Source organism: Sceloporus undulatus, chromosome 6 (assembly GCF_019175285.1).
Source record: "Sceloporus undulatus isolate JIND9_A2432 ecotype Alabama chromosome 6, SceUnd_v1.1, whole genome shotgun sequence".
In the NCBI taxonomy this organism is placed as follows: domain Eukaryota; kingdom Metazoa; phylum Chordata; class Lepidosauria; order Squamata; family Phrynosomatidae; genus Sceloporus; species Sceloporus undulatus.
In genome coordinates, this window is record NC_056527.1 from 155,898,162 (window position 1) to 155,925,869 (window position 27,708).

The window sequence follows — 27,708 nt, forward strand, 5'->3', positions numbered from 1 at the left end:
TAGAACGAACTGTCATGACATGTCTGAGGGACATCTGGCTAGCAAAACTGTTGAGCACCCACTTGCTTTGGAAAGAACACCTTCTCCTTTGTCTTCTAGAACACAGAAGGCATCCCTCTTAAAGAAAAAGAACAAAATTAGTTATAAGTAATAGTTACCTGTAATTAGTAACTCCTCGCTTTTTGGTAACAAGGGTGTAATGATGTTAGATTTCACAAGTAGTGTTACATGTAAGAATGAAAGCACTTTATTAGTAATGATAGTACTACTAATGAACAATGTTTTTTTTTCATTTTGTATTTTCTTCCGAATTTATTTCTAAAGGCAGTTTTGGAGACATTTCAGGAGAAATATAGATGCCATTCTCTTATCATTCTGAATGTCCTCCCCCTGCAAAGGAGTGAGTTGTATTCAAATAGCTTACTTGCTAATTAGCTTACTTGCTGTTCACCGCTATGATCTTTGGAATAGCGGTATATAAATAAAACAAATTATTATTATTATTAAATATAATAAGTAACACTTGCTTTTAAAAGTAACTTGCTTTTTTAACAAGAGTCAGTGTGGTGGAGTAGTTTGAGGATTTCTACTAGAGCTCAGGAGAGCAGGGTTTGAATCCCCTCTCAGCCATGAAAATGCATTGAGTGGCCTGGAGCAAGTCACACTCTCTCAGCCTTAGAGGAAGGTAAAGGCCAACCCCTCTGGACAAATTTTGCCATGAAATCCCTGTAATAGTGTCACCTTCGGGTCAGCATAAGTCAGAAATTACATGAAGGCACACAACAACAACAGTAAATAACAGCGATGACTTTTTAGCAATGATAAATGGGAGTGGACCCCTCTTTTTTTTTTTTTTTTTTAAAAGGTAATTTCCCAAGCTTTTCCTTCCAGGCAACAGTGGTTTATGGCTTCCATGTCAGCAGGATGGTGAATCTACTCTTGGTTTTACGCCAAGCTTTACAAGGAACTGCACAAGATGGCACCCGATCTGAGGATTTTGTCAGCCACCATTACTGGCTTCCACATGCATTAAATGGTACATCCATTTCAGAGTTTAATCTAGATTTTAAAGAAGCCATACAAGGCACTGCAGGTTAGAGCATTGGACTGTGACCCTGGAAAGGAGGGTTCGAATCCCCTGTCGGCCATGAAAATCCTCTGGGCGACTTTGAGCATGTCAGAGTCTCTCAGGCTCAGAGGATGGCAATAGCAACCTCCCTCTGAAGAAACTTGCCAAGAAAACCCCATGATAGGTTCACCTTAGGGTCACCATAAGTCAGAAACAACTTGAAGGCAAACAACACACATGCACACACAAAACACACCTTGCACAGTTCCACTAAAGTTTGGATCAAACCCCAGTGTCAGTTTCCCATGTTGAATCCTATGCCCCACTGGCATAGGATCTGCCAGCCACCAAGGCTCTGTGGTGAGCTTTGTCTGTGGCTGCAGTCCCATGATCCCAATAATTTTTTAAAAAAACCAAAGATTGTTAATCATATAAAAACACAACAATCATAACCTCCATAACGCCAACAAACATCACATTCATAATGCATAACAACTAACACAGAAACCTCACCTCTATTAAAAATACATACTCTTGCGTAATATCTTCCAATAATGATAATATCATCCAATTAATCCTGTCAAACCAGTTACATACTCTGCAACTTTAAAAAAAACCTCTCTTACTCTCTATAGTTAACATCCTATCTTTATCCCTTTAACTTTCCCTATTCTATTTCATCCCTCTTTTCCTCTTCCATCTTTCTCTCCATTCTCCCTCTTTTTTTTTATCCCAATATTAACCTGGTCCCAAATTGGGTATATTACACATCCTTGATGTGACATGCCTGCTTCTTGGCTGTTCATGTAGCACCCTAAGCTTTTTACAAAAGCAGTTACTATAGGCTCCCTCCCCACCCTAAATACAAAGAGAGACAAGCTGCATCCACGCTGCAGAAATAATCAAGTTTGATGCCACTTTAAAAGCCATGGCTCAATGCTATGAAATTCTGGAAACTGTAGTTTTGTGCGACATTTAGCCTTCTTTATCAGAGAGCTCTGGTGCCACAACAAACTACTATGCCCAGAATTCCACAGCATTCCTATAAACAAATCTTGCCAAGAAAACCCCATGACAGGTTTTCCTTAGGGTCGCCATAAGTCAGTAATGATTTGAAGGCACACAATGAGAAGACAATGATCCTGAGAGGAAAGAAGTGGCACATAAAAAAGATCTGGGGACATGTGTAGCCTATGGGCCAGATTTTGTCCACCCCTGACCTAGGTGGAAACAGGGACCAGTTTTCCCAGTGTTGCATTTCATCCTCTCTTTACACTGATAAAACTTGCTCCCAGTTGGTGAGTGAGAACCTTGAGGAAGTATTTATTCTGAAGGCTTGGCTTTATCCTCTTTTTTAGTTTGCTTAGGAACATCCTCTTCTTTGAGGTGGGGTGGAGAAATTACATCCCAATTCTGTGCCAAGAGGAAAACAATTCTGTGATTAGAATACGTTATGTAAATTCACCCAACGGAGCTGCATCAGGAAAAGTAAGTCTAGTCCTAAATCAATGCTGCCATACGGGTCGAAAAGCTGCGTCTAGACAGATGCTTCCTCTCTGTGTGTGTTTGGCACAGATTTGCGTCTAGCCGACTGCCCAGTGCTTCTTCGTGAAGCGTTGATCTTAAAGAAGGCTGTCCTTGCACTAAAGAAAAGCTCATATTTTGCGCTACAAGCTGGGATTGTGTCAGAGAGGAAGATCCCCATGTGTTGCAGTAGGGTTGTTTTTCTGTTTCACAAAACTGATCAGTGTTAACATTGCTTTCTGTGGATAAGTTTGTGCTCTCTGCCTCTTTCTTCAGAGGGTAAACCTCACATGGAAAGAAAGACTCCAGAGAGACAAGAGAGAAAGAGGGTGAGAAATGAAGGTGTCTGGTTTGAAAAGTGTGAGCTTTGGGCTTAAGGCGTTGGGTCACCTGAGGTCTCAACACCCTTTGGAGATGCCATCTCACTAGTCCTTTGCTCAAAGAGAAATAAAGCAAATGGTGATTGCTTTTCTGCATATGGAATAAAGGCACATTTGTTTTGATTTAAAATGTCAATTTTCTGCATTATATTATCTTAAATTGTCCAGCACTGAAGCTGAGTGATAATGGATGAGAGGGTATGACTGAACAGACAAATTCCATCAACTAAACTGGCTACAAAGGAGAGCCAGTTGCAACTTTTCCATCAGAACCTGAGGAGGAGGGAAGGGAGGACTTGCACAAAGGTATGACTCAAAGTTGCAGCGTCTCTGTACTGCAGTGGAAAAAACAGTCTCCAGGCTACAACCCTCAATGTTAGAGAATTCTTTCTTCATTATAGTTGGGAATCGGGCCAGTGGTTAGTGCTGGGGTATGTCTGCAAGCTGCAGGATGGATCCAGAGTTACTCATGCTACGAGGTGACCTCCTGAAATCACTCATAAAACCCACTGATTTCAAAGGACCTTCTTTAACCACAGACAAGCACAGAGCCTAATTCTTGGTCCTGCACACAGCACCATCATGCAGAATCAAGTCCTACCATGTGTAATGGGGTGTAACTCCCCTGCTTTATAGCCATGCTAGATCACACCAGAGTCCTGTTTCCTCCAGCATTCTGTTGACATTGTGGCCAACCAGTCAAAAGCACAGATGTCGTGCCAGCACTTTCTCCATTTCACTAAGGCTGCAGCCCTAAATACATTTCCTAACAAGAAAGAACAATTGAATGCATGGGACCTCTTTATGAAGAAACATCCAGAGTTTGGAACAGCTAACCTTTGGACCACAGTTACCAAAATCCCCAGCCAGCATGCTGAGAGATGGTTTGCTGAAATCAATGGGAGAGGAGATTCATGGCAAACTGATTTCAAAGGCTCTTTAACCAAGCCAAGCCCAGATCCCAGCCTTTACTGCTGCACACAGTGTGATTCTGTATTTATGAAGAATCAAATCCCACTGTGTTTGGTGGAGCATAGCTTCCACATAGATGCGAGCAGAGATTGGAAAAGTTCTATTTTGGACTACAGTTCCCATAATTACCTAACCAGCACAGCCACTGGATTCTGGGACCCAAAAGGAACTTTTGAAGCATGGCATGCACACAGGATTGCAATCTAAAACTGTTTGAAGAGATTGCAATGGAACATCTTTTTTCCTCTAATGCACATGCAGGAAAATACATGCACATGCATGCTGAAGTGTCATGCAGGGAAACAATCAGGCATTCCATCTCTGAGAGCTGGTGGATTCCATGTCTGTGGGCAGTGACTCAGTTCTGGGTTTAAGTTCAAATTGTAAGGCTCTGAATGCTATATCCAGGTTCAGCACCTCGGATAGCTCCTTTGGGGTTCTGACTACATCCTGGAGTGGATTTCCCATCCCACTGACATGGAAGCTGCCCAGCTCCCACTGTGTTTCACAGCTCTGTTAAGAATGGTCGATAATCTGTTGCTGGAAAATGTTACGCTCTCCAAAAGCCCAAGTATACCTTTATCTAAATCAACCTCTGAGCTTTTCCCACCAGCAGAGGACAGACGGTGGCAAAGCTAACAATCACAGCAGGGACAGAAGGGGTGAAATGCACAGAGGTAGCTCTTGGTGTGAAAATAGGAGTGTTACACAAACATGCCCCTGTTGCCACCTGTGAAATATTTGAAAAGAGGGAAGGAAGTATCTTTGGGGGCACAGCAGTAGCCTTCGCTGTGATGTTGTGTATGTGTGTGCCAGACAAACAGAGAGAGAGAGAGAAAGCTAGCACCGGCTGCCCTGTCTGTGCCCAGCAGCCAATTGATTTGTATTCAGAGGACGATGCTAGAGAAAAAGGTGTCTGGCTACTTCGCTATGGGCACTGCAAAAACAGGGAAGGGAAACAGGAGGAACTGTGAACACCAGGTGGTGCCAAGGCAGAGAAAACTAAAAGGAAACCCAGCAGAGTGAGAACTATTCAGAATGGCAGGGGGAGAATGGAATATAAGACATTTTACTACCCCAAAGAGTTGAACATCAGGATCTCTTAAAGTTTTAAAGTTTTCTTCCCTCCTTCCTTAAGCCTGGGTGGGCAAAGTGGAAGCTGAAGGCCATAGGTGGCCTCCAAGATTATTTTTATGGCCTTTGACCTCTTCAGATTCTCTTTTTTCTGCCAAAAAGGAAGCACTGAATGTAATGGTAATAGTTGTGACATAAAGAACTAGTAGAATTATTGTTTAATTAGGTTTCAAGACCCTCGCACTCTTTATTTCAAAACTAGAAGACAACTTCCAGCCTCTTCTGGGATGGTATTCATTTTTTACTGTCCATGCAGCCCCTATAGGGTCCCAAAGCAGAAAATTAGACCCCAGAGCCACCATAGTTATCTAAGCATGTTTTCTGCAGACTGGAGTGTCATACACCGGCATTGGTGCTGTTAACATTACTGCATGAGAGCTGTTCCTGCTGCAATTGCACTTGTCAATGAAAACAAAATTAGGCCAGTTTGTGTAATAGCGATTATCGCATGACTTTGGAATTGCGCAAGTGAAGCTGCTGCTCTGATCATACTCTCTTCCTGACCCCCCCTTAACCCTGCTTCTCTGGGGGAAAACAATAAAGGGAAGCAGGCTACTTGGGAACTGAGTGGGAGTGAGAAGAGGAGACAATGGCACCATGCGATTGTGAATATCGCAACTTCCCCAACAGCAACATTTCACACCAGAGCACTTATGCGATTGGGAGCGCATTGATGAGTTTTCCCTGTCAATGAAAAGGGTTGGTCTAACCATGCTTATGAGACACAGTAGCTATGGGTTGGAGATGGCATCACACAATAAGTATTGCCAAACCCACTTCTTTCTAGCTTGATCACTGTTTAAAAGGCATGTTTAAAGTCTCTGATGTTTACAACAACCATGTGAAGTAACAAAATCCAAGGGAAGGCAGCTGTGTTACAGCAAATATAGAAAGAAGATGCTCATCATGGTACCTCAAAATTCCCAGAGCATTAATTTAGCAATGGTGTTGTTTCCATCTGTCTGAGACTCAACTGAGCTTTTCTATCCCAATTTATGTGCTAAACCAGCCTAGCTAAAGCTAGGAAAAACGGATAATTGCTAATTATTGAGGTGGTACATAGATGGTGCATCTCATATGTCTGCATTTGAGCTTTACATAGAAATGTCACAGGACCTGCCTCTAGAATGCTGCTGTTTTTGCATCTGTCAACATGTTTTCCTCCTCCTCTGTATCGAAGTATGTATTCAGTGGGCAATTATTCATGCATCGAGTGTAGGGGCTTTCATTCTGCCAAACATATCTCACTTTTCTAAACAGATGCCTTCCAAAAGTGGTGGACTACAACACCTATCACCCACTGCCTGCTAAGTGAGGATGATGGGTGCTGGAGTCTGTCACATCAGGAGGGTGCAGGAGTGGGAAAATTTGTCTTATGCCATAGTGTTCAAGGTGTTACATGAGGTGTGTATAGATATGGATGTAGTTTGGCTTGCTAAGTCTTATCTAAGTGATATGCATGCATCTTTGTTTGTGTGTATGGGGGAAAGTTACTGTTTTAGATTATAATTCACAGAACCTCAGAGAACATGCTGGCTATATAATTCTGTGAGTCCAAAAGAGTAATGGGTCTAAGCACTTATATTAAAGGTCCCTGCATCTAGAAATGTAGGGTGTCAGGGGGAAATGGTTTTACATTAGCCATCACAACAGCATGATGCCTTTTTGTATTCACCAAGCTTTTACATGGAAGGTAATACAAAGAGTATTCACCAAGCCTTTTCTATTGCTTGTTTATCCTTACTTTCAGAATGAGATACAATTTGGAGAAGTTTGTATCACTTGTCTTTCTTGTATTTTGATACAGTCTGAAGATGGTCTTTCTACAAGCCTGTCTATAAGTCTGTCCTAGAGCAGATGCTTGGACGCCATCACTCTAGAAGGGTGCACTTCTATCATATGCTCTGAACCCTTCTTTGTCATTTTTCTCTCTCTCATTCTCTCTCTCTCTTTCTCTGTAATATGTACTTAGTATCACCAGACATCCAGATTTAGAGCTACCCACAGTGCAGCTGGGCTGACATAAGCTAGCATCCTGTTGGTGTTTTGTGCACACATAAGTTCCTTTATGCACTTCATTGTACTGTACTTTTTTGCCCAATACATATTCAAGTGAAGGTTAGGAAATTACTCATATGGTGCCACTGCACATCATTGTGTATTTGTTGTTGTTGTTGTTGTTGTTGTTGTTGTGCAATTCACTTTGTTACACCTTGTGAATCCATTGCTTGGTTGTTCATGGTTGCACGTTACATATCTAGTGTACAATGAACATTTAATTGTGCAAAATCATACTTTTTTAACAAGATGGCATAGCACAGCTGAGGCATAACTTTGGGGTTGTCCACAAAATTGATCATAGAATCATAGAGTTGGAAGAGACCACAAGGGCCATCCAGCCCAACCCCCTGACAGATGGCCATCCAGCCTCTGCTTAAAAACCTCCAAAGAAGGAGACTCCACTGCACTCCAAGGGAGTATGTTCCTCTGTCAAACAGCCCTTACTGTCAGGAAGTTCCTCCTAATGTTGAGGTGGGATCTCTTTTCCTGGAGCTTGCATCCATTGCTCCGGGTCCTGTTCTCTGGAGCAGCAAAAAACAAGCTTGCTCCCTTCTCAATATGGCATCCCTTCAAGTATTTAAACAGGGCTATCATATCACCTCTTAACCTTCTCTTTTCCAGGCTAAACATCCCCAGCTCCCTAAAGCATTCCTCATAGGGCATGGTTTCCAGACCCTTCACCTTTTTAGTCACCCTCCTTTGGACACATTCCAGTTTCTCAACATCCTTTTTGAACTGTGATGCCCAGAACTGGACACAGTATTCCAGGTGGGGCCTGATCAAAGCAGAATAGAGTGGCACTATCACTTCCCTTGATCTAGACACTATACTTCTGTTGATGCAGCCTGGGATTGCATTGGCTTTTTTAGCTGCTGCATCGCACTGTTGACTCATGTTCAACTTATGGTCTACTTGGACTCCTAGATCCCTTTCACGCATAGTCTCATTCAGTCACGTGTCCCCCATCTTAGATCTATGCATTTCGTTTTTCCGCCCTAAGTGCAATACCTTACATTTTTTCTGTATTGAATTTCATTTTGTTAGTTTTGGCCCAGTTTTCTATTCTATTCTGGTCATTTTGAATTTTGATCCTGTCCTCTGGGATATTAGCTACTCCTCCTAATTTGGAGTCATCTACAAATTTGATAAGTATGCCTCCAATTCTGTCATCCAAGTCATTGATAAATGATGATAAATGATGAGATGTTTTCAACCCGTTCTAAACCCTACCTGTTCTAATGATGCACATGACCAAAAGGGGAGGAAACAGGGATGAAGACATGAATACTCACGGATCAAAATAACCCCTGGGTTGCCCCTATTGAAGCCGAAAAATACAAGCTATCACACTGGCATGCAGACTGTGTGCTAGTACAGAGACATGGGAAAGGGCCAGTAACATTGCTGCCCATATTTTCTTTTTTGTCACCTGCCCACAAATTGATTGCAGATAAGCATGAGGGGTCAGCTGCACCATCACACACCCTGTGAAGTGAAATGATGACCAACAGGGCAGGTTGCCAACAATACAGTGGTTTTCATAATAACATTAAAATATTGATGGTCCAACAGGGGACCAGGGGGAAAGGAGGGGCAAAGGGGATATGCATGGCGGAGCCTCTATGATTGTGTTGGGCTAATGTGTCACTGGGTGCACTGATGTGTCCTACAGGTGGTTGATCACATGTGTGATTGAGGAACCAGTCGTATGGCCAGTCGCATGGCTTGCAGGTGGGCAGGATGAGAGTGGCGATTGGTGACCACTGGTGGCATGTACATGCACTTTTGTGCCTGTGTCTGGGCCAGAATAGAAAAGAATAATGGCATAGCATAGCTTGTACCCATGAATGCTCTATTTTGGTAGGACCATCCTTGCAGAAGAAGGGTGGTGGTGTGGACTGTCTTTAGGTGGTCAGCCTGTTGTGGGAGCTGGAGGAGCAGCCAGTGGGTTCTCCCCACAAATCAGGAGAGATTACCAGAGGTAAGCTGGCTGTCCTCCTCTGTCTGCTCAGTGCTTCTGTGAATATAAAGTTATGCTACTACTCTTTGGTGCAGGTTCTTGGTCAGAATATCCAAGACATTGTGAAGGATTTAAATGGTGGCTAGGCTAGGGTTTGGAAACGTAGGCCAAAACATGGAGACTTACGTCTTTGTAAGTGAATTGAGGTATGCAAAAATAAGAATTGTGCATGTGCATGTTCATATCCAGTAGAGGGCTAATGTTATGTTGCATGTAGCAGAGCCAGCAAAGTGCCCAAGGCACATTATTGCCTGATGCACAATGGATCCAGTGCTCAATAGGACCAATGTCCATCAGTCCTGATGTGCATTGCATTGATCCCGATGCAGATCTGGCACCAATGCACAGCAGACAGTCTTACTGGTGTGCCATTATACATCTTCGTAATTCAGTAAAGAGGTTACTTAATTCCTCTGCTATGTAGCTAGGTTTAAATAAAGTTACATAACATCATCTAGGATCCCAGTAATTCTTTTTAAAAAGCCATTCCTTAGAATTATAGTTCCAAAACACCCCTCACCTCTGCCCCCACACAAGCGGTCCAGCTGTTGTTATATCTTTTGGGTACCCTTGAATAATGACAAAGGAAAGAGGTAATTTTTAAAAACTTTTAAAACTATCTCTTTCCTTTGTCATTATCCAAGGGTACCTGAAAGAGTTACTTCATTACCTTTTTTTAAAACACCAGAATGCTCCAATCTACTGGCTGTGCTGACAGGTGAAACTCACTGTTCTAAAACTAATATTAGAAAGTTCTAATTTGTTCTCTCCGCTAAAAACAGTTAACAGATACTATACTCTACAAAATGACTGAGGTTACCCTTGTTACAGTAAAATGATAATGTAACTTGATTCTGCTTCGTTATTGGGAAAGAGAATCAATTATCAAACAGTAACTTGTGAGAGCCAGCATGGTTTGAGTGTTGGAGAGACCCTGAGAGACTAGGGTACAAATCTCAGCTCAAGCATGGAAACTCACTGTCACTTTGGGCAAGTCACAATCTCTCAGCCACCGAGGAAGGCAATGACAAACCCCTTCTGAAGAAACCTACCAAGAAAAAACCATGATAGGTGTACCTTAGGGTCATGATACATCAGAAACAACTTGATGAGATATAGGTTTGACTCTACAGAACTTCTTAAGAGTTTTGCTGTTGCTTTCTGCTTCTTCCATCCATTCAAGACCTCTTCATTTTCTCATTTCTTTCCAGAAAAGAATTTCCAAATTCTTCCTCATTTATTTCTCATTTCTTCAGTGTGTGGGGTGGGAAAGAAATTCTCTGAAGTGCTTTTGAAGATTGATAATAAAACGTCTCAAGGTATGCAATAAGAGCATAAGAGGAAAAATAGCTGGGAAGGAGGGTAAAAAGAAAACCGAACCCGCCCTCCCACACGCTGGGACACTTTGCTTCCAGAAACTATTTCCTGAATGCCTATTTTTCAAAAGACTCAAAGGCACATGCTGCTACTCCTAGTTCCTTTCTCATTTTCTCATTAACTCTTTGCTAGCTTAATAAGGCTGTAATATGTGTAGGAAGCTAGCATGGTGTAGTGTTTTGAGTATTGGACTATGACTTTGGAGACATTATTGGAGGTCTTTGAGTTTGAATCCCTTCTCGGCCATGGAAACCTACTGGGCGACTTTGGGCAAGTCGTGCTCTTTCAGCCTTGGAGGAAGGCAAAAAGAAAATGCCTCTGAACAAACCTTGCCAAGAAAACTTTGTGATGGGTTCCAGTCAAAAAAGACTTGAAGGCACACAAGAACAATCATATTTATAGCTTTCGGTTAGCTCAAGCGAGTGAGAGTCAGGAGTTGTTGTTTCTTAATCTAGCTCATTTCAGAGGCTTGGAGATCCCAAGTGTTTGAATCTGTGGAGTTGCGTGCAGGAGAAAAGAAGTTTGTTGCATATAACTTTGACACAGGACTTGAAAAAGTCACTTTTTCTACTGCAGTCAATGATAGCCTCAGCTATTTCATCCTTGCACATACAAATAAATAGCTATGATATTTTTGTCCGGGGTGTGGGTAAAAATGGAGTGTCACAGAATAATTACTATATATAGTCATGTATAAGTCTAGAAATTTTAGTCAGAAAATTGACCCAAAAAACTACTATCTCATCCATCCAGCCTTTAGGGTGAGCACAAACATTTATGCCTGTCAACATTTTCAAAGTTCTTTAGCATCATTTTACTTTGCTTCATCCTTTACATCGTTTGTTACATGCTGCTAAGTGTTACCCTTAACTTATCCATGGGTCATATCAAAATCCATAATTTTGGCCCCCAAACCTGCCCTCAGCTTATACATGAGATTGACTTATAGTCAAGTCCATGCGGTATTTGTGGAGGAAGGCATATTGTTTGTGCAAAAAAAAAAAGGGGGGGTGAACAAACTGTTTTCTGAACAGAAAATAAGTTTCCTGATCACCTTCCAGAATTCCCAGCCAGCTTGGTTGGGGCATTTGGGATACTGCAATCCCAAAAGTTGCTATCCCAAGCCCTGTTCTCACCTACCCTTCTGACAACATCCCCCACCCTCACCCATCCCCAGCATCATTTCCCCATCTCACCAAGGTTACTCATCCCCCAAAGTTCAGCTTACACAAGGCAGCTTGACATTTATAAACATCAGACAGTCCCGGAGAATCAATAGAGTTTAATAACCAGCAAGCAAAGCCGAGCGACACATCAAAATGACATTAGCCTGTTCAGTAAATGTTATTCTAAATCATACTCACTGGAGTTTTATTACATTAAGCATATAGCAAAGGGGCCCAGGAGATAGATGCCATCCAAAGCCATTCAGTTCGTAAAGGTGATTGGCAGCTTGGCAGCGGAGGGTCTCACCTGACCCCTTCCCCTCTTTTCAAAAAGAGCAACAAAATGTGTTTGTTTTCACTGGGCTTTCATCAGGTAGGAGGATGCATGCTAATGGTAATGCTCAAGGCTGTCATTCTAATAGCAAAGCCAGGGGAACTCAAGCTGTAGGACTGAATCTAGCCCTCCAGAGGTTTCAGTTTTCTGAGTCTAGAGTAAGTTTCTTTGACCCGAGGGTTGCTTATTTCTGAGTAAACATGCATAGGGTTGAATGCAACTGTTATTCCAAAGCATGCATCAAAAGACCCAGTTTTAAGAACTCAGGTAGATGGATAGATGGATTTACTGATTTTTAAAACCTTATGGTAACTGTAGTGTTTTGCATCAAGAATTCAAGTAGAGGAACTATGGATTTAGGCCTGCACTGTGTCCAACTATCAGCCACATATATGTTTTCGCACATTACATTTTTGTATGTAAATGGGTTTATGTGTCCCACGGCATAGTAAGATGATGGCTGCTTTCAGAACTTGATGCATTTTTTTCCCCGTTAAAAGATACTTTCCCAGAAATCTTATTTTTCATAGCAAAGACAAAATAAGGCAATTCTAGTCACTGGCAATCGCCATTAGAATTACTAGTTTGAAACTTGCTTTCCATTTGGAATACAACACTGTAAAAACTGCCTTTTCCAAATTATTATTTCCCCCTCCAGGGAATAGGAACAAAATTAGATATTTACTTGGCTGTTCAATGTAACGTACCTGCAGTTTAGCTTTACAGCTGGGCATTTTATTTCTTTTTATACTAGACCAAGGATGGGCAAAGGGCAATGTTTTTATTTGAAAGGCTCTCCTGTCATTTTAAAAAAGAGCCCCTTCACTCCCTGCCCTAGCATCTCATCACCACCACATTAAGAAACTGAAGGTCCAGTATTTAACACTTCCTTATTTGTTGCAGCTTTGATAAGAGAACTGGAAAATCAGGATTTTGTAAATGTCCTATATATGTGTAATGCCGCCAAAGAAGTGGAGGGTCTTACTGATGCAAAATGCCTGCATTCAGTTGACAGTTGAGGAAACAGAGTAGCACATGTGGCATCATTATGCATGCCACTGTGCACTGAGCATGGTTGTGTCTGCATTCAGTTGCACACTTGGTTACTTGGCTCCCATACATAACTTCCATTCAAGGGTAGCATAGCACAATTAATGCATAACTCAGCATGCAAGGATTTATGCTACATAACCCTGATGCACTTGGCCAATGACTTTTTGCGGGTTGATGCTGAGACAACTTTGTCCAATTGCTCTCCCTCCAGATGTGTTTGGACTACAACTCCCATCATTGTCACCTCCATGGCTGAGTGCTGATTGGAGTTGTAATCCAAAAACATCTGGAACAGACCAGATTGGAGAAGGCATATTTCTAAGATATGGAATAAATGGAGGCCCCAACCAGTGCAGACATCTAGGGTCTTTCTTTCACCCAGAGACCTCTCTAGAATCTGTTTTTAAAGTTTGTTCTTTGTCTTCAAGTCATTTCTAATGTATGATGACCCCAAGGCAAACCTATAGGGTTTTCTTGGCTTGTCAAACTAGTCCCACTGATTTCAAAGGGTCTTCTCTAACCAAACCAAGCCCATATCTCAGTCTTTTTTGCTGCACTCAGCGTTATCCCATGTGTGTTCATGCAAATTCAGTTCCACTGTGCTTGGCAGAACAACTCTCTCACATAGAAGTGTGGATGCATCTCCCCCCCCCCATTGCACATGCAGGTAAATACATGTGCATGCATAGTAGGGCACCATGCTGGGAATCAGCCTGGCATTTCACCTCTGGCATCCCTATTAGTGGAGTGGTGACTCAGCTCTGGGTTTTAGTCCAAACACTAAAGTTCCCATGATTCCCTTAACCCAAATGCATCAGAAGAAGTAGACTGAAGTCTACAAAAGCTCATGCTGCCAAAGTTTTTCTTTCAGTCAGTCTCAAAGGTGCTACAAGATCTCTTTACATATTGGATTCTAAGGTGTAATCTGCACTGCAGATATAATGCAGTTTGATGTCGTTTTAACTGCCATGACTCAATACTATGGAATCCTGGTGTTTTAGTGGGACATACTCGTTGATAGGGAAAGCTAAATATCTCACAAAACTACAAATTCCAGCATTCCATCACATTGAGCCATGGCAGTTAAATCTGTTTCAAACTGCATTATTTCTTGGACCAACCTAAGAAGATTAGACCTAAGAAGTGTCATCCCAAAAAGGAAGCTTGGTATGTGCAGAGGATTGCAACTTGGAACTGTCTAAATGTGTTGTGTGGATGCATCTCCCCCCCCCCCCCATTGCACATGCAGGTAAATACATGTGCATGCATAGTAGGGCACCTTGCTGGGAATCAGCCTGCATTTCACCTCTGGCATCCCTATTAGTGGAGTGGTGACTCAGCTCTGGGTTTTAGTCCAAACACTAAAGCGAGTATCCAAAGTTCTGAATGTTATCCTCAAGACAGCTTCTCAGGTTCCTTGGATGTTCAAACTAAAGCTTGAACATCCAAGCATCTGAGCACCTTGGATGTTCAGACTAAAGCCTGGATCAGATTTTCCACCCCACTGACATGGAATCCACCAGCCATACTATATTTAAAACAGCTGGTGGCCCATTGCTGAAAAATAACCTGCTCCCCCAAGCACAAAGAATGGAAAAGTTACTTCTGGACCAAAATCCCCTAACCAGCATGGCCACTGGGTTGCAGGAACTGTAGTCCCAATAAACAAACTTTTTTGAAGCATGAGGTGCACATAGCTTCACAAGCCAAAGCTGTCTGAATGAAATGTTCAGCTCTGTTCTACCCTAATGCACACAGACATGACCCCTGCGCATGCTGGGTCAGGGGACTCTGGGAGATGTACTGCCCCAAAAAGTAACACCCAAGCTCTGCATGCACCTGGGGGTGCTTTGCACACTGCTGTGAACTGCTAATTCAATAAAAAGCAGAATCCATATCTAGCTCAAACCTGGTTTTCTAGGTGAGTAACAATGGGTTTGCAGCTATGATTCACTCTCATTTCCTCTTGCCTTGCTGGTATCAATGGAGGCATAAACTCATTGTTCAGAGCATAGCAAGATGACATCATTATTTGGGAAAGGAGACTCCCTCTACCAGCTTGCATACATTCATTCTACCTTAAGGCTTTTAGTTTATCCCTTGTAGCTTCACACTTGCACTACCAACTTTAGTCACATCACTTGCTCAAGGCCGCATGTGTGTCAGGGGCTATCCATGTATCACAGGCCTTGATGTTTGCAACAATCTATGTGTTCATCCAAAGATCTGGCTGCTTCGCCCAGTCTGTCCATATCTGGCTGCTCTAGCGATCCCATTTCTCATCCATTTTGCTGTTCCATCTTCTAAAAATGGCACACTAACTCTTTGACAAAAAGAAAATGTGCCTTTGGGCTGTGGGCTGGATTGTGTGACATGTCTATCATTTGTACTCTGCCTTCATGCGTGTGGGCTGATTTGCGCAGCAATGTCTTCTTGCTTGAATATGCTGAGATGGCATGTACGATGTTCACACTAGCACATTTGGGCTTGCAGGTTAAAATGTGGCACATCTCATCCTTCCTTAACTCCTAGCCAGATTCCAGAGCTTCTAAAGCAGCAGCCCTTAACCTGGTGGGACTGGTTGGGAATGATGGAATCTGCAAACCAACACCACTGCGGGGCACCAAGTTGGGGAAAATGGCATCCACTTTCCCTGAAAGTTCTAGGACTGCCAAAGCTCTGTAGGTCTAGAGGGCATTTTATGCATGCATGCACACACACAAATACAGGTTCCACTGTGGGTTGTCCATCCTTGTGAACCTAGAGGTGGCTCCAAGTCTCATTGTGATTCTGTAACAACCGGTTTGGGGTCATTTATGATGTGTAAGACAAGAAGGGCTTCTTTGTGGTAGGGTTGTGCCTTGTTTTAAAGCAAAATCGCCACTGCTATATGGACTCAAGAACAGGTGGAAGAACATACAACCAACAGACTGTGTGGTTCATGCCTATTCCATGATGTTGTTGTTGTTGTTGTTGTTGTTGTTGTTGTTGTGTGCCTTCAAGTTATTTCCAATTTATGGCGACCCTAAGGTGAATATTATCTACTGGGTTTTCTTTGCAATATTTGTTCAGTGGAGGTTTGCCATTGCCATCCCCTGAGGCTGAGAGAGTGTGACTTGCCAACATCACCCAGTGGATTTCATGGCCGAATGTGGATTCGAACTGTGTTCTCCAGAGTCATAGTCCAATGCACAAGCCACTATGCCACATTGGCTCTCATTCCATGTGGTTTTTCCACCCCAAAGACCTCTCTTCTTCATAATATCTGTCATGTTTCCCTACAATTCTCAGTGTCCCAGCAGATTACCTATTTACACATAAGACACCCTAGCTATTGACAATGTTTTTCCTAATCTGCATTTTCTTCACAGAACTCAAGGCACCTTGCTTAGTTGTCCTCACAAAACTGTGAGGTAGGTTAGGCTGAGAGAGAGAAAGACCAAATGACCTAGAACTGTTTCTCACATCTCACTACACAATTTATACTGCCATGTTTCCATTCTATGGAACCTTGGAATTTGCAGTCCAAGGAGGGATATTTAGACTTCTCAGCCGAAGAGCAAGGGTGGCTCACCAAACTACAACTTCCAGGAATCCATAGGATGTTGCTGTGGCTCTTAGAGTGGAATAATAGTGCTATCATAATTTAGTGTGGAATGTGCCTGCATTTTATCAAGATGTGGTTATAGTTGTGCTCAGTTAAGATGTATAGAGGGATATCCACACAGGCAGAGGCCATTCCTCCTCCCTGGCCATAAAGGCTCTGGGAGTCTTTTAGACAGTCTCAAATTTGACCCCTACTATGTAAAGCGCTGTGCAAACTTTATAGCACTCTATAAAATGAAGACGATGATGGTGGTGGTTTCAGCATTGGACTCTGAAGGCCAGGGTTCAAATCCTGGCTTGGCCATATAAACCCACTGGGTGACCTTAGGCAAGTCACACTTTCTTGGTCTCCGAGGATGGCAACATTTCCAAAGAAACTTGCCCAAAAAGCCCCTTGATAGGGTCATCATAAGTTGGAAATAACTTGAAGGCACACAGCAACAACTACGAAAGAGGCATTGCTATGGATTTGTGGATTTGGGATCTTATTGTATGTGGTGAAAACAGCTACCCCTGGATAGGCTTTCGATGTTTTAAGGAAATCCTTGTCTCTCAGTCCATTTTACAGAATGCAATCTGTACCCTTTTTGGTGTAATTTCCTCCAAATCCACCCAAAGACATTTCCCTCTCCATCCTCCCTCTTCCAAGTGATGAGTGGCTTCACAAAGTAAATTGTTCATCTGTGACTGCCTCCCTAGTTGCCATGGCTACTCTTATCAAGCACACATGTCTCCCCGGCAACGCTAGGGAAGCACATTGGCTGTTGCCCCGGTGATGCCAAATATAATTGTAGGGCTTGCGGTATGGGGAAAGTAATAGGAGGGAGGGAAGCATGCGACAAAGCATGAAATGGCTCCTTTGGTTGGGCAGAGGGGACAATGAAAGAGCAAAATGACCACGTTCTCCATGTGTGTGACCAAGAAAGCAAGGGACAAAAGGATCCATGGGTGTGCATGCATGCACATGCCTGGGATGCATGGATGGGGAGAGTGTGGTCCATGGTCTGCATGGTCCATGGTCTGCCTGGGGAAGAGAAGGTTAAGGGGTGACATGATAGTCCTGTTTAAGTATGCGAAGGGTGTCATACTGAGGATGGAACAAGCTTGTTTTCTGCTGTTTCAGAGAATAGGACCTGGAGCAATGGATTCAAATTGGAGGGAAAGAGATTCCATCTAAACATTAGGAGGAACTTGCTGGCAGTAAGAGCTGTTTGACAGTGGAACATGCTCCCTTGGAGTATGGTGGAGTCTCCTTCTTTGGAGGTCTTTAAACAGAGACAGGATGGCCACCTCTCAGATGTGCTTTGATCCTGAGTTCCTGCATGGCTGGGGGTTGGACTGGATGGCCCTTGGGGTCTCTTCTAACTCTGTGATTCTATGAGACCTCCAGCCCCAGGCCATATTTTAAGTCAAGGTGCTTCATTTCAGGGGAATACAATTCCCAGTGTTGGGTAGGAGTCTGAATGTTGGACTACGACTCTGGAGAACAGGTTTTGGTTCCCCGCCTGCCATGAAACCCCACCTTGGGCAAGTCACACCCTCTCAGCTTCAGGAGAAGGCAATGGCAAACCTTCTCTGAACAACTCTTGTCAAGAAGACCCCATGACACCAACACCAACAAACTATCTTTTAAAAAATAAATATGACCCCGACATGGGATGGCAACAGTGCTGTGTTGTCTTCCTCCTGGCAGTTTCCAGTGTAAGAAGGACATTTCTTTATTCAGGAAGGGAAAAGGCACAATTGTGGCATAACACAACAAATACGCATCCATTCATTCCTGTATTTATAGCCTGCTTTTCTCCCAGGACAGGATAAAGGGTAGCTTCCAAAAAGGGACGCAGTTACAGTAAAAACAGGTGCAAAAATTTAGATTATTGTTGTTGTTGTGTGGCTTCAAGTTGTTTCTGATTTATGGCAACCCTAAGGCAAACCTATAATGGGGTTTGGATTACAACAGTATTAAACAACTACAGAATTGCAGGTTGATTCTCTCTTAACCAAAATGCTTGGGTACAAAAAAATTTGGATTTTGGATTTTTTCATATTTGGAATATTTCCATATACATAATGAGATGTCTGAAGCTGTATCCACACTGCTATGGCTCAATGCTATGATATTCTGGGAACAGAAGGGGCCAGTCACATACATGTTTTTTTTTTTTTTTTTGCACTGAGATATTCACATCCATGAATCAAAATGGAGGCGCCTCATTTCCTGAATGGTGCTGCGCGATCCAAATTGATCCAACAGCTTACACTATTGGAGATGTGGATTGTTGCTGTTCTTAAAAAAAGAATGCAGCAGTTTAAATGGGCTTTTCAGAAATAACCCAATTTCCAAACCAGGTTATTTCATAGTGTAAATGGGGCCAAAGTAACACCCTTGCAGATTTTAGAGTTTGGGTGAGCTCATATGAGAAGACAAAGTACCTCAGATAGCCTTTCCTGAGTGGCAAAGCAAGTGTCATCTTGTTTACCCTGAAATCCTAAACCCATGGTCAAGTGGCAGCTTTAGTATGGACAACCCAAATGGCACAGAAGTGTGTAAGCTTTCATGTTCCCAGAACTCTTCATCAGGCTACGTGATCCAAAAAGCATACATAACTATAGTGAGTTGTTCAGTGTGCCATCTTCATCTTGGGACTGAGGCCTTGTTCCCACTACGTTTAAATTAGGATCAGGATCTGGGATAAATGGGCATGGTTCCCATTGAATCCGATTTTAGAAATTGATTCAGAAAGGGGGGCCATGCTTTTTGACCATTTTTGACCATTTAACCCGCATCAAAAAGATGCTGGGAAAATGGGGTATTTTGGGGGCTGACTCGATTTATTTAGAAACTAGCTATACCCAGCCATGCATTGCTGTGGTTCAGTCTGGTTAAATGGAAAAGAAAGAAAAGAGAAAGAGCACGTTTCTGAAATATTTAATTTCACAGTGCTTGTGGGTATACAATATTTTTTGTTGTTCCATTGTCTGTGTAGGTATAGAGATTGTCTGGTTTGCCGACTGTAGAACACACAACATATAATTGTCCATGTGAGAAGCAATTCGTGTCTAGATCTAAACTGCAAAATTCTAAAGATTGGCCCTGAGCTTTGTTGACTGGCAAACGTCAATTGAACTGGGAATTGCAATCTCTTAAATTGAAATGGCATAGCTGTTGGCATCATAGGAATGCAAGGAATGAGGACATCTTCACCTTTGAAAGGTCCTGTCAAGATTGTTGCTTCAAGACGTCGCTCATTGATTTTTTTACTGCGAGTCACATGCTATTGCAAAGCTTTGGCTGGTTGATATTGCTCAACATGATAATTGGAATGCCGATTTTCAATGGCAGTATGTGCCGTGGCATCCCTGGAAGATCGCGTGAATTCAAAAATTCTGTTGGAGAATTAACCGTTTCATTTGCTTCCACAACAACGTTGACAGACTTGTATGTACTGCCTCGCTTTGAATGTTAGACTGAATAATATTGTTTAGTTCGTAGACGTCTTTGTTCTTGGTTGCAAGAATAGCTCATTCACTCAGCCAGTCATGATTCTTATAATTGGTTTGAATATTGGGAAATATTTTTTCAACCAATTCTTCTTTTGGCGTCACTAAATTGCAGGAGTTGTGAGGCAATGAAATTCATCCTGAGGTCACATCAACCGGCATCTTTCCGTTCCCAATTTCCAGCAATTGATGTGAGAATATTTCAGCTGATTGATCGTTTTGCAGGTGGACACACATATTTGTAGTTAATTTTAACATCTTTACATGTCGCCACAAAGTGGAGTATTTCAGGCAAGCATTTATTTCATCCGCTGGTGTCGATCAAGGAATTACAGGTAATGTTTGTCTGAAATCTCCTGCAAGCTATATGAATGCGTTCCCAAATAGTCTGATGTTTCCACGCAAATTTTGCAATGATCAATCAAGAACCTCGAGCGATTTTTTGTGCACCATTGTGCATTCATCCCAAACTATAAGTTTACATTTCTTCAATACTTTTCCCATGCCGGATGCTTTTGAAATGTTGCACGTGGGAGTCTCAATGAATTGCATGTTCAATGGCAATTTCAAAGCGGAATGAGCAGTTCTTCTACCTGGTAGCAATGTCGCAGCTATTCCGGACGACGCAAGAGCTAAGGCTATGTCATTTTGGGATTAAATTGATGCCAGAATCAACCTAATTAGGCAAGTTTTGCCATTTCCTCTTGGCACATCTAAGAAGAAGATTTCTCCAACTCCGTTATTGATACTCTGCATTATTTGATTGTAAATGCCTTTTTGTTCAAGTGTTAGCTTAGGCATATTTGATTGAGCATACGACAAAAGATCACATGTGTTGTAATTTTGTTCACAACACAATTGTACAATGAACGAAGCAGCAGCAGATCAATTCGGTGATGACATTCCCAATTGATTGACAACTTTGTTCGCAATTTCTAAGCACAAATCTTCAATAATTATCAACACTTCATTGTAGATTTCTGCTGTGAAATCCATGATCATATTTGAATTTTCATTGAGTATTCGATGGAAAATATCTTCAGCCATGTGCAATTTATGTTTCTCTCATAACTCTGTTGGAGATGAAGGAGAGCAGGCGGTCAATATGATTGCAAACAATGCACGAATTTGATTTGGATGTGACGTGTTGCATGCATCATTAATGCATAAATCTCAGTGTTGGTCATTCTCCATTAAATTCAGAGCTTGGCATGCACTGCGGAAAGTGACATGTAACGCCGTTGACAATTCTCAGTTGCTGGAAAGACATTGGACCAGGCACATTTACCAACAGCATGCGAAGAAAGAAGCATTCATCTTGATTGGGATGCACAGTGTACAGTCTGCCTATCGTAGTTTCTTTGAATATGCCAGGTTGTCCATGGACTCACTTTCTTCGTTTGTATCGTTCAAATGATTTTCTACTCGCATCCCATGTGTGATACGTAGGGACTTCCGAATACAGCAGTGTTTACACAAACGTGTCATTTTGACATAACGTGAAGAAAGCAGTTAACGTTGTAGCCGTTGGATTCTGGGCTATTTGTTGCACATATGCGGCTATGAAATACAAGCGTTGTCCATTTTCTAGATCTACTGCTAAGTGAACAACAGCTGGACTTTGTTCATGTATGGGAAATGAAACAATTTCCCATGTCACAAGTGTGACATCTATATAACCGTAACATAACTGCTCCCAGCCTGTGGAATAGTCTGCCGGATGAGATCCGTCAAATTACCACTCTAGATAACTTCAAGAAAGCTGTTAAGACGGATCTCTTCCGGCAGGCCTTCCCAGAATAAATTACTTGGCCACGTAATGACTCCCCACATATATGTGATGCCCCTGCCCACCGTTATTGTCCTAATTGTTTTTATGTAATATGCAATTTTAATCTTAAATTGTTTAATTCTTTTTAAAGGCGGGGGGATAGTTTGTACATAATGTTGTATTCTTTTAACATTGTAAGCCGCTTTGATTGATTGTTTTAACAAAAAGCGAGGTAAAAATTAAAGTTTTTTATTATTTATTTATTATAATGATATATAAAACATGTGTGTATTCAAATGGAACATTGTGTCAAAATTTCAAAACTATCAGTGAAGAACTTTCGGAGATTTAAGATTTTGAACAAATGGACATTTACATTTTTATTTATATAGATAAATCGATTCAGCCCAAGTGGGAACCAGGCAGATTTGAATTGGATTCGAATCTGCCCTGGTTCCCACTGGCGCCCAACCCAGGGGGGTGGGAGCTGGCATGGCCTGGCCTCTCTTGGCTCAAAAATACCCAGCCCAGCCTCCTTACCAGCATCTTTGGCCAATGACCGTCTTCTCTGCACCTTTTTTTAACATTTCCCATGGCCAGGGAGGCTGGAACAGCGTGGCAGAGAAGCCAGAAGCCTTACAACCTCCTTCCCGGCTTTCTCCCGGCTTCTCTGCAACCTCCTTCCGGCCATGGGAAAGGTTAAAAAAAAGGCCGCAGGGAACCCAGTCAGTGGCCAAAGAAGCCAGTAAGGAGACTGGGCCAGGGATTTTGGGGCCAGGAGAGGCCAGAGATGGGCCAGGCCAACAAGCTGTCCCTCACCACTTGCCGATTCCTGAACCGATTCCTGAAACTGGCGCAAACATAGTGGGAACTACGTTTTTTTCAGAACCAGTTTCAAGAATCGGTTCAGGAAATGGATTCTCTGCTAAGTGAGAATGGGCCCTGAGTATTGCAGCTCATAGCTACAACCTCAGTCCTAAAGTTTCATATTTTCCTGTTTCTCCCCACCTTAATTTTTCCCTTCCTTCCTACCCTGACAGTGTGTTCTGTGGAATTCAAAAGCTTGCAGACTTTGGTGGCATTTTAGTTGGTCCTATTTTAAAATGGATAAGGCTCAATATTGCCATACAGATTCTTATTAATTTTGCCTCTTTGCAAGGGGAGGGCAAATTACCATTCCTATTCATAATAGTTCAATTTTCCTTAAATATGAAGTGTCTTGCAAGCACAAGGTGTACTTAGAAGTTCCTTCCATGTGTTCAGTGGAGCTTAATCCCAAGTGCGTGTACATAGGCTAGATCTGAAGCAGCCTTTATTATTCCTGGGAGGGATCCTTGACAACTGCTGTCTTAATATTCCTTAAGTGCTTGATAATTTAGTACACCTCTGCTCAATAATTCCTGAAGAGGCTCAACCACATAGGAATCTTGGTGGTTTAATTTTGCTAATTCATTTTGGGGGCAGCTCAGCTCAGGGTGCTGAAGCCCCCTCATTCTAGTCCTAATAAAGATCTCGCCTAGCTGTGCAATTTTAATTTTGTAAGTGTCACATAAGTGAAACCACCACCTTTGAGAGCACTGGATGGCTAAATCAATTTTATATTTTAACATCTTAGCATGAAAAGAATCTTAGCATGGAAAGGGACCTGAAGGGCCACATAGTCTAACTCTCCTACCATGCAGGAATACACAATTACAGCACTCCCCAAATATATCCATCCACCCTTTGTCTGCAGATTTCCCAAGATGGAGAGTCTACTGCCCTTTGGAACAGTCTGTTCCATTTGTTGAACTGCAAATACAAGGAGGAAAAAAAGAATTCTTCCTAATGTTGAAGTGGAATCCTTTTTCTTGTAAATTGGATCCATTGGTGTTTGCTTATTCTGGTCTCTGGAGCAGCAGCAGGAAACAATATGGCTCCATCTCCTACATGACACTCCTTGAGATATATAAAGATAGCTATCATTTAATGTTAGTTTTCATTCTAACATGTTAATTTTCAGAATTATCACTCCCCAAAAGTTCTTGTGTTCTGGTAGGCAGATTGCTGTTAAATGCCATAGAGCAAAGTTGGGCCACTAATGGTCTTCCATATGCAGACTATAACTCCCATCATCCCTGTTACTGACTCTACTGGCTAGGGCTGATGCGAATTGCAGAACTGCAGAATGCTAGGCAGCTTGTGATACATTCTGTAGCGTATGGTGGGCCACAGTTGGCCTACGTTTCGGTGCAAAGCCAAGATTACTTTGGGTTATGGCATAAAACAAAAACAAATAGCACTGGAGCACCTTAAAGGCTAACCAGCTAATGATGCTGTAACTTGCTTTTGAGTCAGTGTGGTGTAGTGGCTTGAGCAACAGCTCTACAGACCCGGGTTCGAATCCCCATTCAGCTATGGAAACTCATTGAGTGACCTTGGGCAAATCACATTCTTGCCATAAGTTGGAAATGAGTTGAAGGCACACAATAAAACAATAGCAACAAACTTTCACAAACCTGAATCCATGCATGAAAGTGTTATGCTGAGTTCCTTGCATATAAACAAATACATCTGATGAAATGGAGCACAGTTTGTGAAAATCTGCATGCCGTAAGAAGGCTCTTGAGGTTTTTTACGGTGGGTTATATTGGCTTTTTGTTTCTGTTTTGTCTTGTCTTTTGTAACAGACTAATCCTTTCTGGACTTATCTGGAAATAGCATAAAACAGAGCAAGTCCTGTTGATTCATATGAAAAAAGAAGAAGAGAAAAAGAAAATCCAAAGCCCTAGTCAGGTAATTCATTTTCAGGAACAACCAAATATGCACACAGTTGGTAATGGGCATTCCAGATCTCTTCCTCGGGCAAGATGTTACATAAGGAGACTGAAGGAAGGAGAAAGTCAGGGGAGTTTCTAAAGAAGCATCACTTCTTGTGATTTTGCTCCTTGGATGTTGGTGGTTTTGCTAGTTGTTGTCTACTCCACAGTACTACAGCAACAATTACACACTTGCCCTGTCTGTCTGAATCCATTGCTGAACTTATGAAATTTCCAAAGTCAGAGTCTTAAGATGGAATGGAGATGGTACAAGTGTATTTGGAATACAAAAAGCAGATTAGCCATGTTGACTCTAAGGAGTTTACCACAAGGGTACAATTGGGAGTGTAAATGGGGTTTATCCCATGAAAATCATGCATTTGTGATTAAGATTTCCACATTACGTTGAGAATAAAGTACCATTATCCCAGATAAAGTTTTTCACATGGTGTCACAATCAAAAGCAATTAAAGCACCATTAACCCGGGAATAACCAGACAATAAACAGCAACAAATCCTGGTTATTCCCTGGTTATTCTCAGACTAATGTGTAAAAATCTTAATTGTGATTTAATAGTAAATGTGCAATTTTCACAGGATAAACCCCATTTAAACTTCCAATTTTCCTCCATATGATAAACTCCGAAGACAAAGTCCAAAGTCTTTATCTGGGATGTACCTTTTTAAAACCAATCAAAAGGGTAGAAAACGTGTTCCAGCTTTCAGGATTTCTAGATCTCTGCTCTGATAAAGAAATCTTGAAAGCTTGCTCAAAATTGGCAGAGAAGGTTGTTGGTTGGGGGAAGAGGGTTCCAAGTTTAATTCTGGAGCTCTAGAAGAAGAGAGATGATGTCGATCCTCCTTCCCTGGATCTCCAGAAGGTCACTAGAGAACTGAAGCCAGATGCATCCCAATGCATCCTCTGTTGGCCAGCAAATGGTAATGGCAATACAAGTAGTAGTTGAAAGCTGCCTTCTAGGAAGGAGAGGGACATTATAAGAGGTACTGAATACCTGCTGGCCAATAAATGGTCATTGCAATGCATGCCAGTGCTTCAAAGCTGCCTTCTGGGACGAAGAGGGAAATGGTGCAAGGAAGTATTAAGTATTCACTGGACAGTCAGTCCAATCCAATGCTTCAAAACTGCCTTCTGGAGAGGAGGGGGCATTACACAAGGAGGTTTTAAGTACCTGCTGGCCAGTAAATGGTAATGGCAGAGCACTCCAGTGCTTAAAAATGTTTTCAAGGGTGGGAAGGAGACATTGCACAAAGAGGTATTGAATACATCTTTCCACAATGTCCAAAAAAGGACACATACGTGCATAGCTCAGTTACATAACTAAATGTCACTAACAGGGTTCCAGTGCTTATGTGCCCTTTTGGTTGGCCTAAAGAAAATATTACACTAATATTGATTTTGGAATTAAATGTATTAGCCTCTGTTCATTTTCATGTAGGTTTCAGGTTATACCTGGGAAGGAGACTGACTCTAGCCCAAGATCATACACTGAACTTCCTAAAAGAACAGGGATCCAACACTTGATCTTTACAGACCAAACTGCCTGCTAATCCTAATCAATGGATAGCAACAAGAATTAATAGTGCTTCTGGAATTAGACTCTTAAAGGGTGTTGATGTTTTTTGTGAGTGTTTATCTTAGCTTTTAATTGACTAGGAAGATCTAATATCAGCCTTTTCCAAGCTGGTGCCTTGCAGATATGTTGGACTACAATTCTAATCCCTGGCTGGCAAGGAAAAGCTTTTTTCTTCTTTTTTCATGATTGTTACTATTAGCAAGTGGTCCTTGAACACCTTCTGCAGACAAACTGCCAGAGACCATGCTTGTCCTATGCTGGCCCCTTGCTGCCCTCCCATCACTGTGCCACTTAGAGAGGAAAGATAGATAGCATCTGACTTGGACAAGATTTCACACTGGGTTAGCTCATTCGAGAGCAATGTATCTCATTTCATGCAGGGCTACACAGGTCTGCTGAGACCCCAAAGTGGACCAAATGAGGGTGCGCAGGGAATGCACAATCTGCAGACACACTGCAAGCTCTACAAGACATTGTTCAGTCTAGCCATGTGGAAAAAATCACTTTACATAGAGAAAGAATATTAGTTGCCAAGGTGAATATGGCACAGAGCACCTGTTGCTTCAACACTTCATGACTTACTAGTCTCCCACCTCATCTTTCAGCCAATGCAGCCCATCTCCCCACACAGCAATGACACTGACCTCTGGGACCACCTATGGACTCCTGGGAAATCCCAAATGGTGCTTGTGGCTGTGTATCCATCCATAGGAATAGAGCTGGATGCTTCACTGGAACTCCCTTCCTTGTTTTCTATTGGCCAGTAAATAACCTATATGCGCACTGTGTGCCTTCAAGCTGTGATGTGGAGTACACTGAGGAAAAGCTGTGTTGAGAGGAGTGGGAAAGAAGACATGGAACAGTTCACCTTAACAGAACATTATGTTTCATTTCCCCAATCCATGATCTCAGCCAATATACATTTATGTCTTTCTTGTTGTGTGCCTTCAAATCATTTCTGACTCATGGCAACCCTATCATAAGGCTTTCCTAGCAGAATATGTTCAGAGGGGTTAGCCTTTGCCTTCCCCTGAAAGAGTATGACTTGCCCAAAGTCACCCAGTAGTTTCCCATGGCTGAGCAGGGATTTGATTCCTGGTCTATGGGAGTTCTAGTCCAACACTAGAAATAATAACAATAACAACAACAACAACAACAACAATAATAATAATAATAATAAATAACACTCAGACTACTGCACAGGCCGGCTCTCTATGGCTACACCTGAGAAAGTCTGTCCCTTTCATTTTCCCTGCATTTCCTATTTGCCTATTTTCTGGTGTTTCCTCCACGGACGCTTGGTGTAAATATTTTTAGACATGCTCATTTACTTGAATATTATTTTTC

At 42.1% G+C, this 27,708-nt stretch overlaps 2 protein-coding genes across 13 annotated transcripts in view; both read left to right on the forward strand.

The window, feature by feature from the left end:
* Positions 1-27,708, forward strand: part of PATL2 (PAT1 homolog 2) — a 741,315-nt gene that overhangs the window by 221,211 nt on the left and 492,396 nt on the right. The window lies entirely within an intron of this gene.
* The window catches only part of CELF6 (CUGBP Elav-like family member 6), a 189,701-nt gene that overhangs the window by 107,608 nt on the left and 54,385 nt on the right, over positions 1-27,708 (forward strand). The window contains exon 1 of one of the 8 annotated variants that reach the window (XM_042475659.1): positions 24,652-24,743. The exons of the other annotated variants lie outside the window; for them this stretch is intronic. Within the exon in view, the coding sequence (XP_042331593.1) occupies positions 24,699-24,743 (45 nt within the window). The 5' untranslated portion in view covers positions 24,652-24,698. Of the gene's footprint in view, positions 1-24,651; positions 24,744-27,708 lie in introns of those variants that run through there. 8 annotated transcript variants of the gene reach the window in all.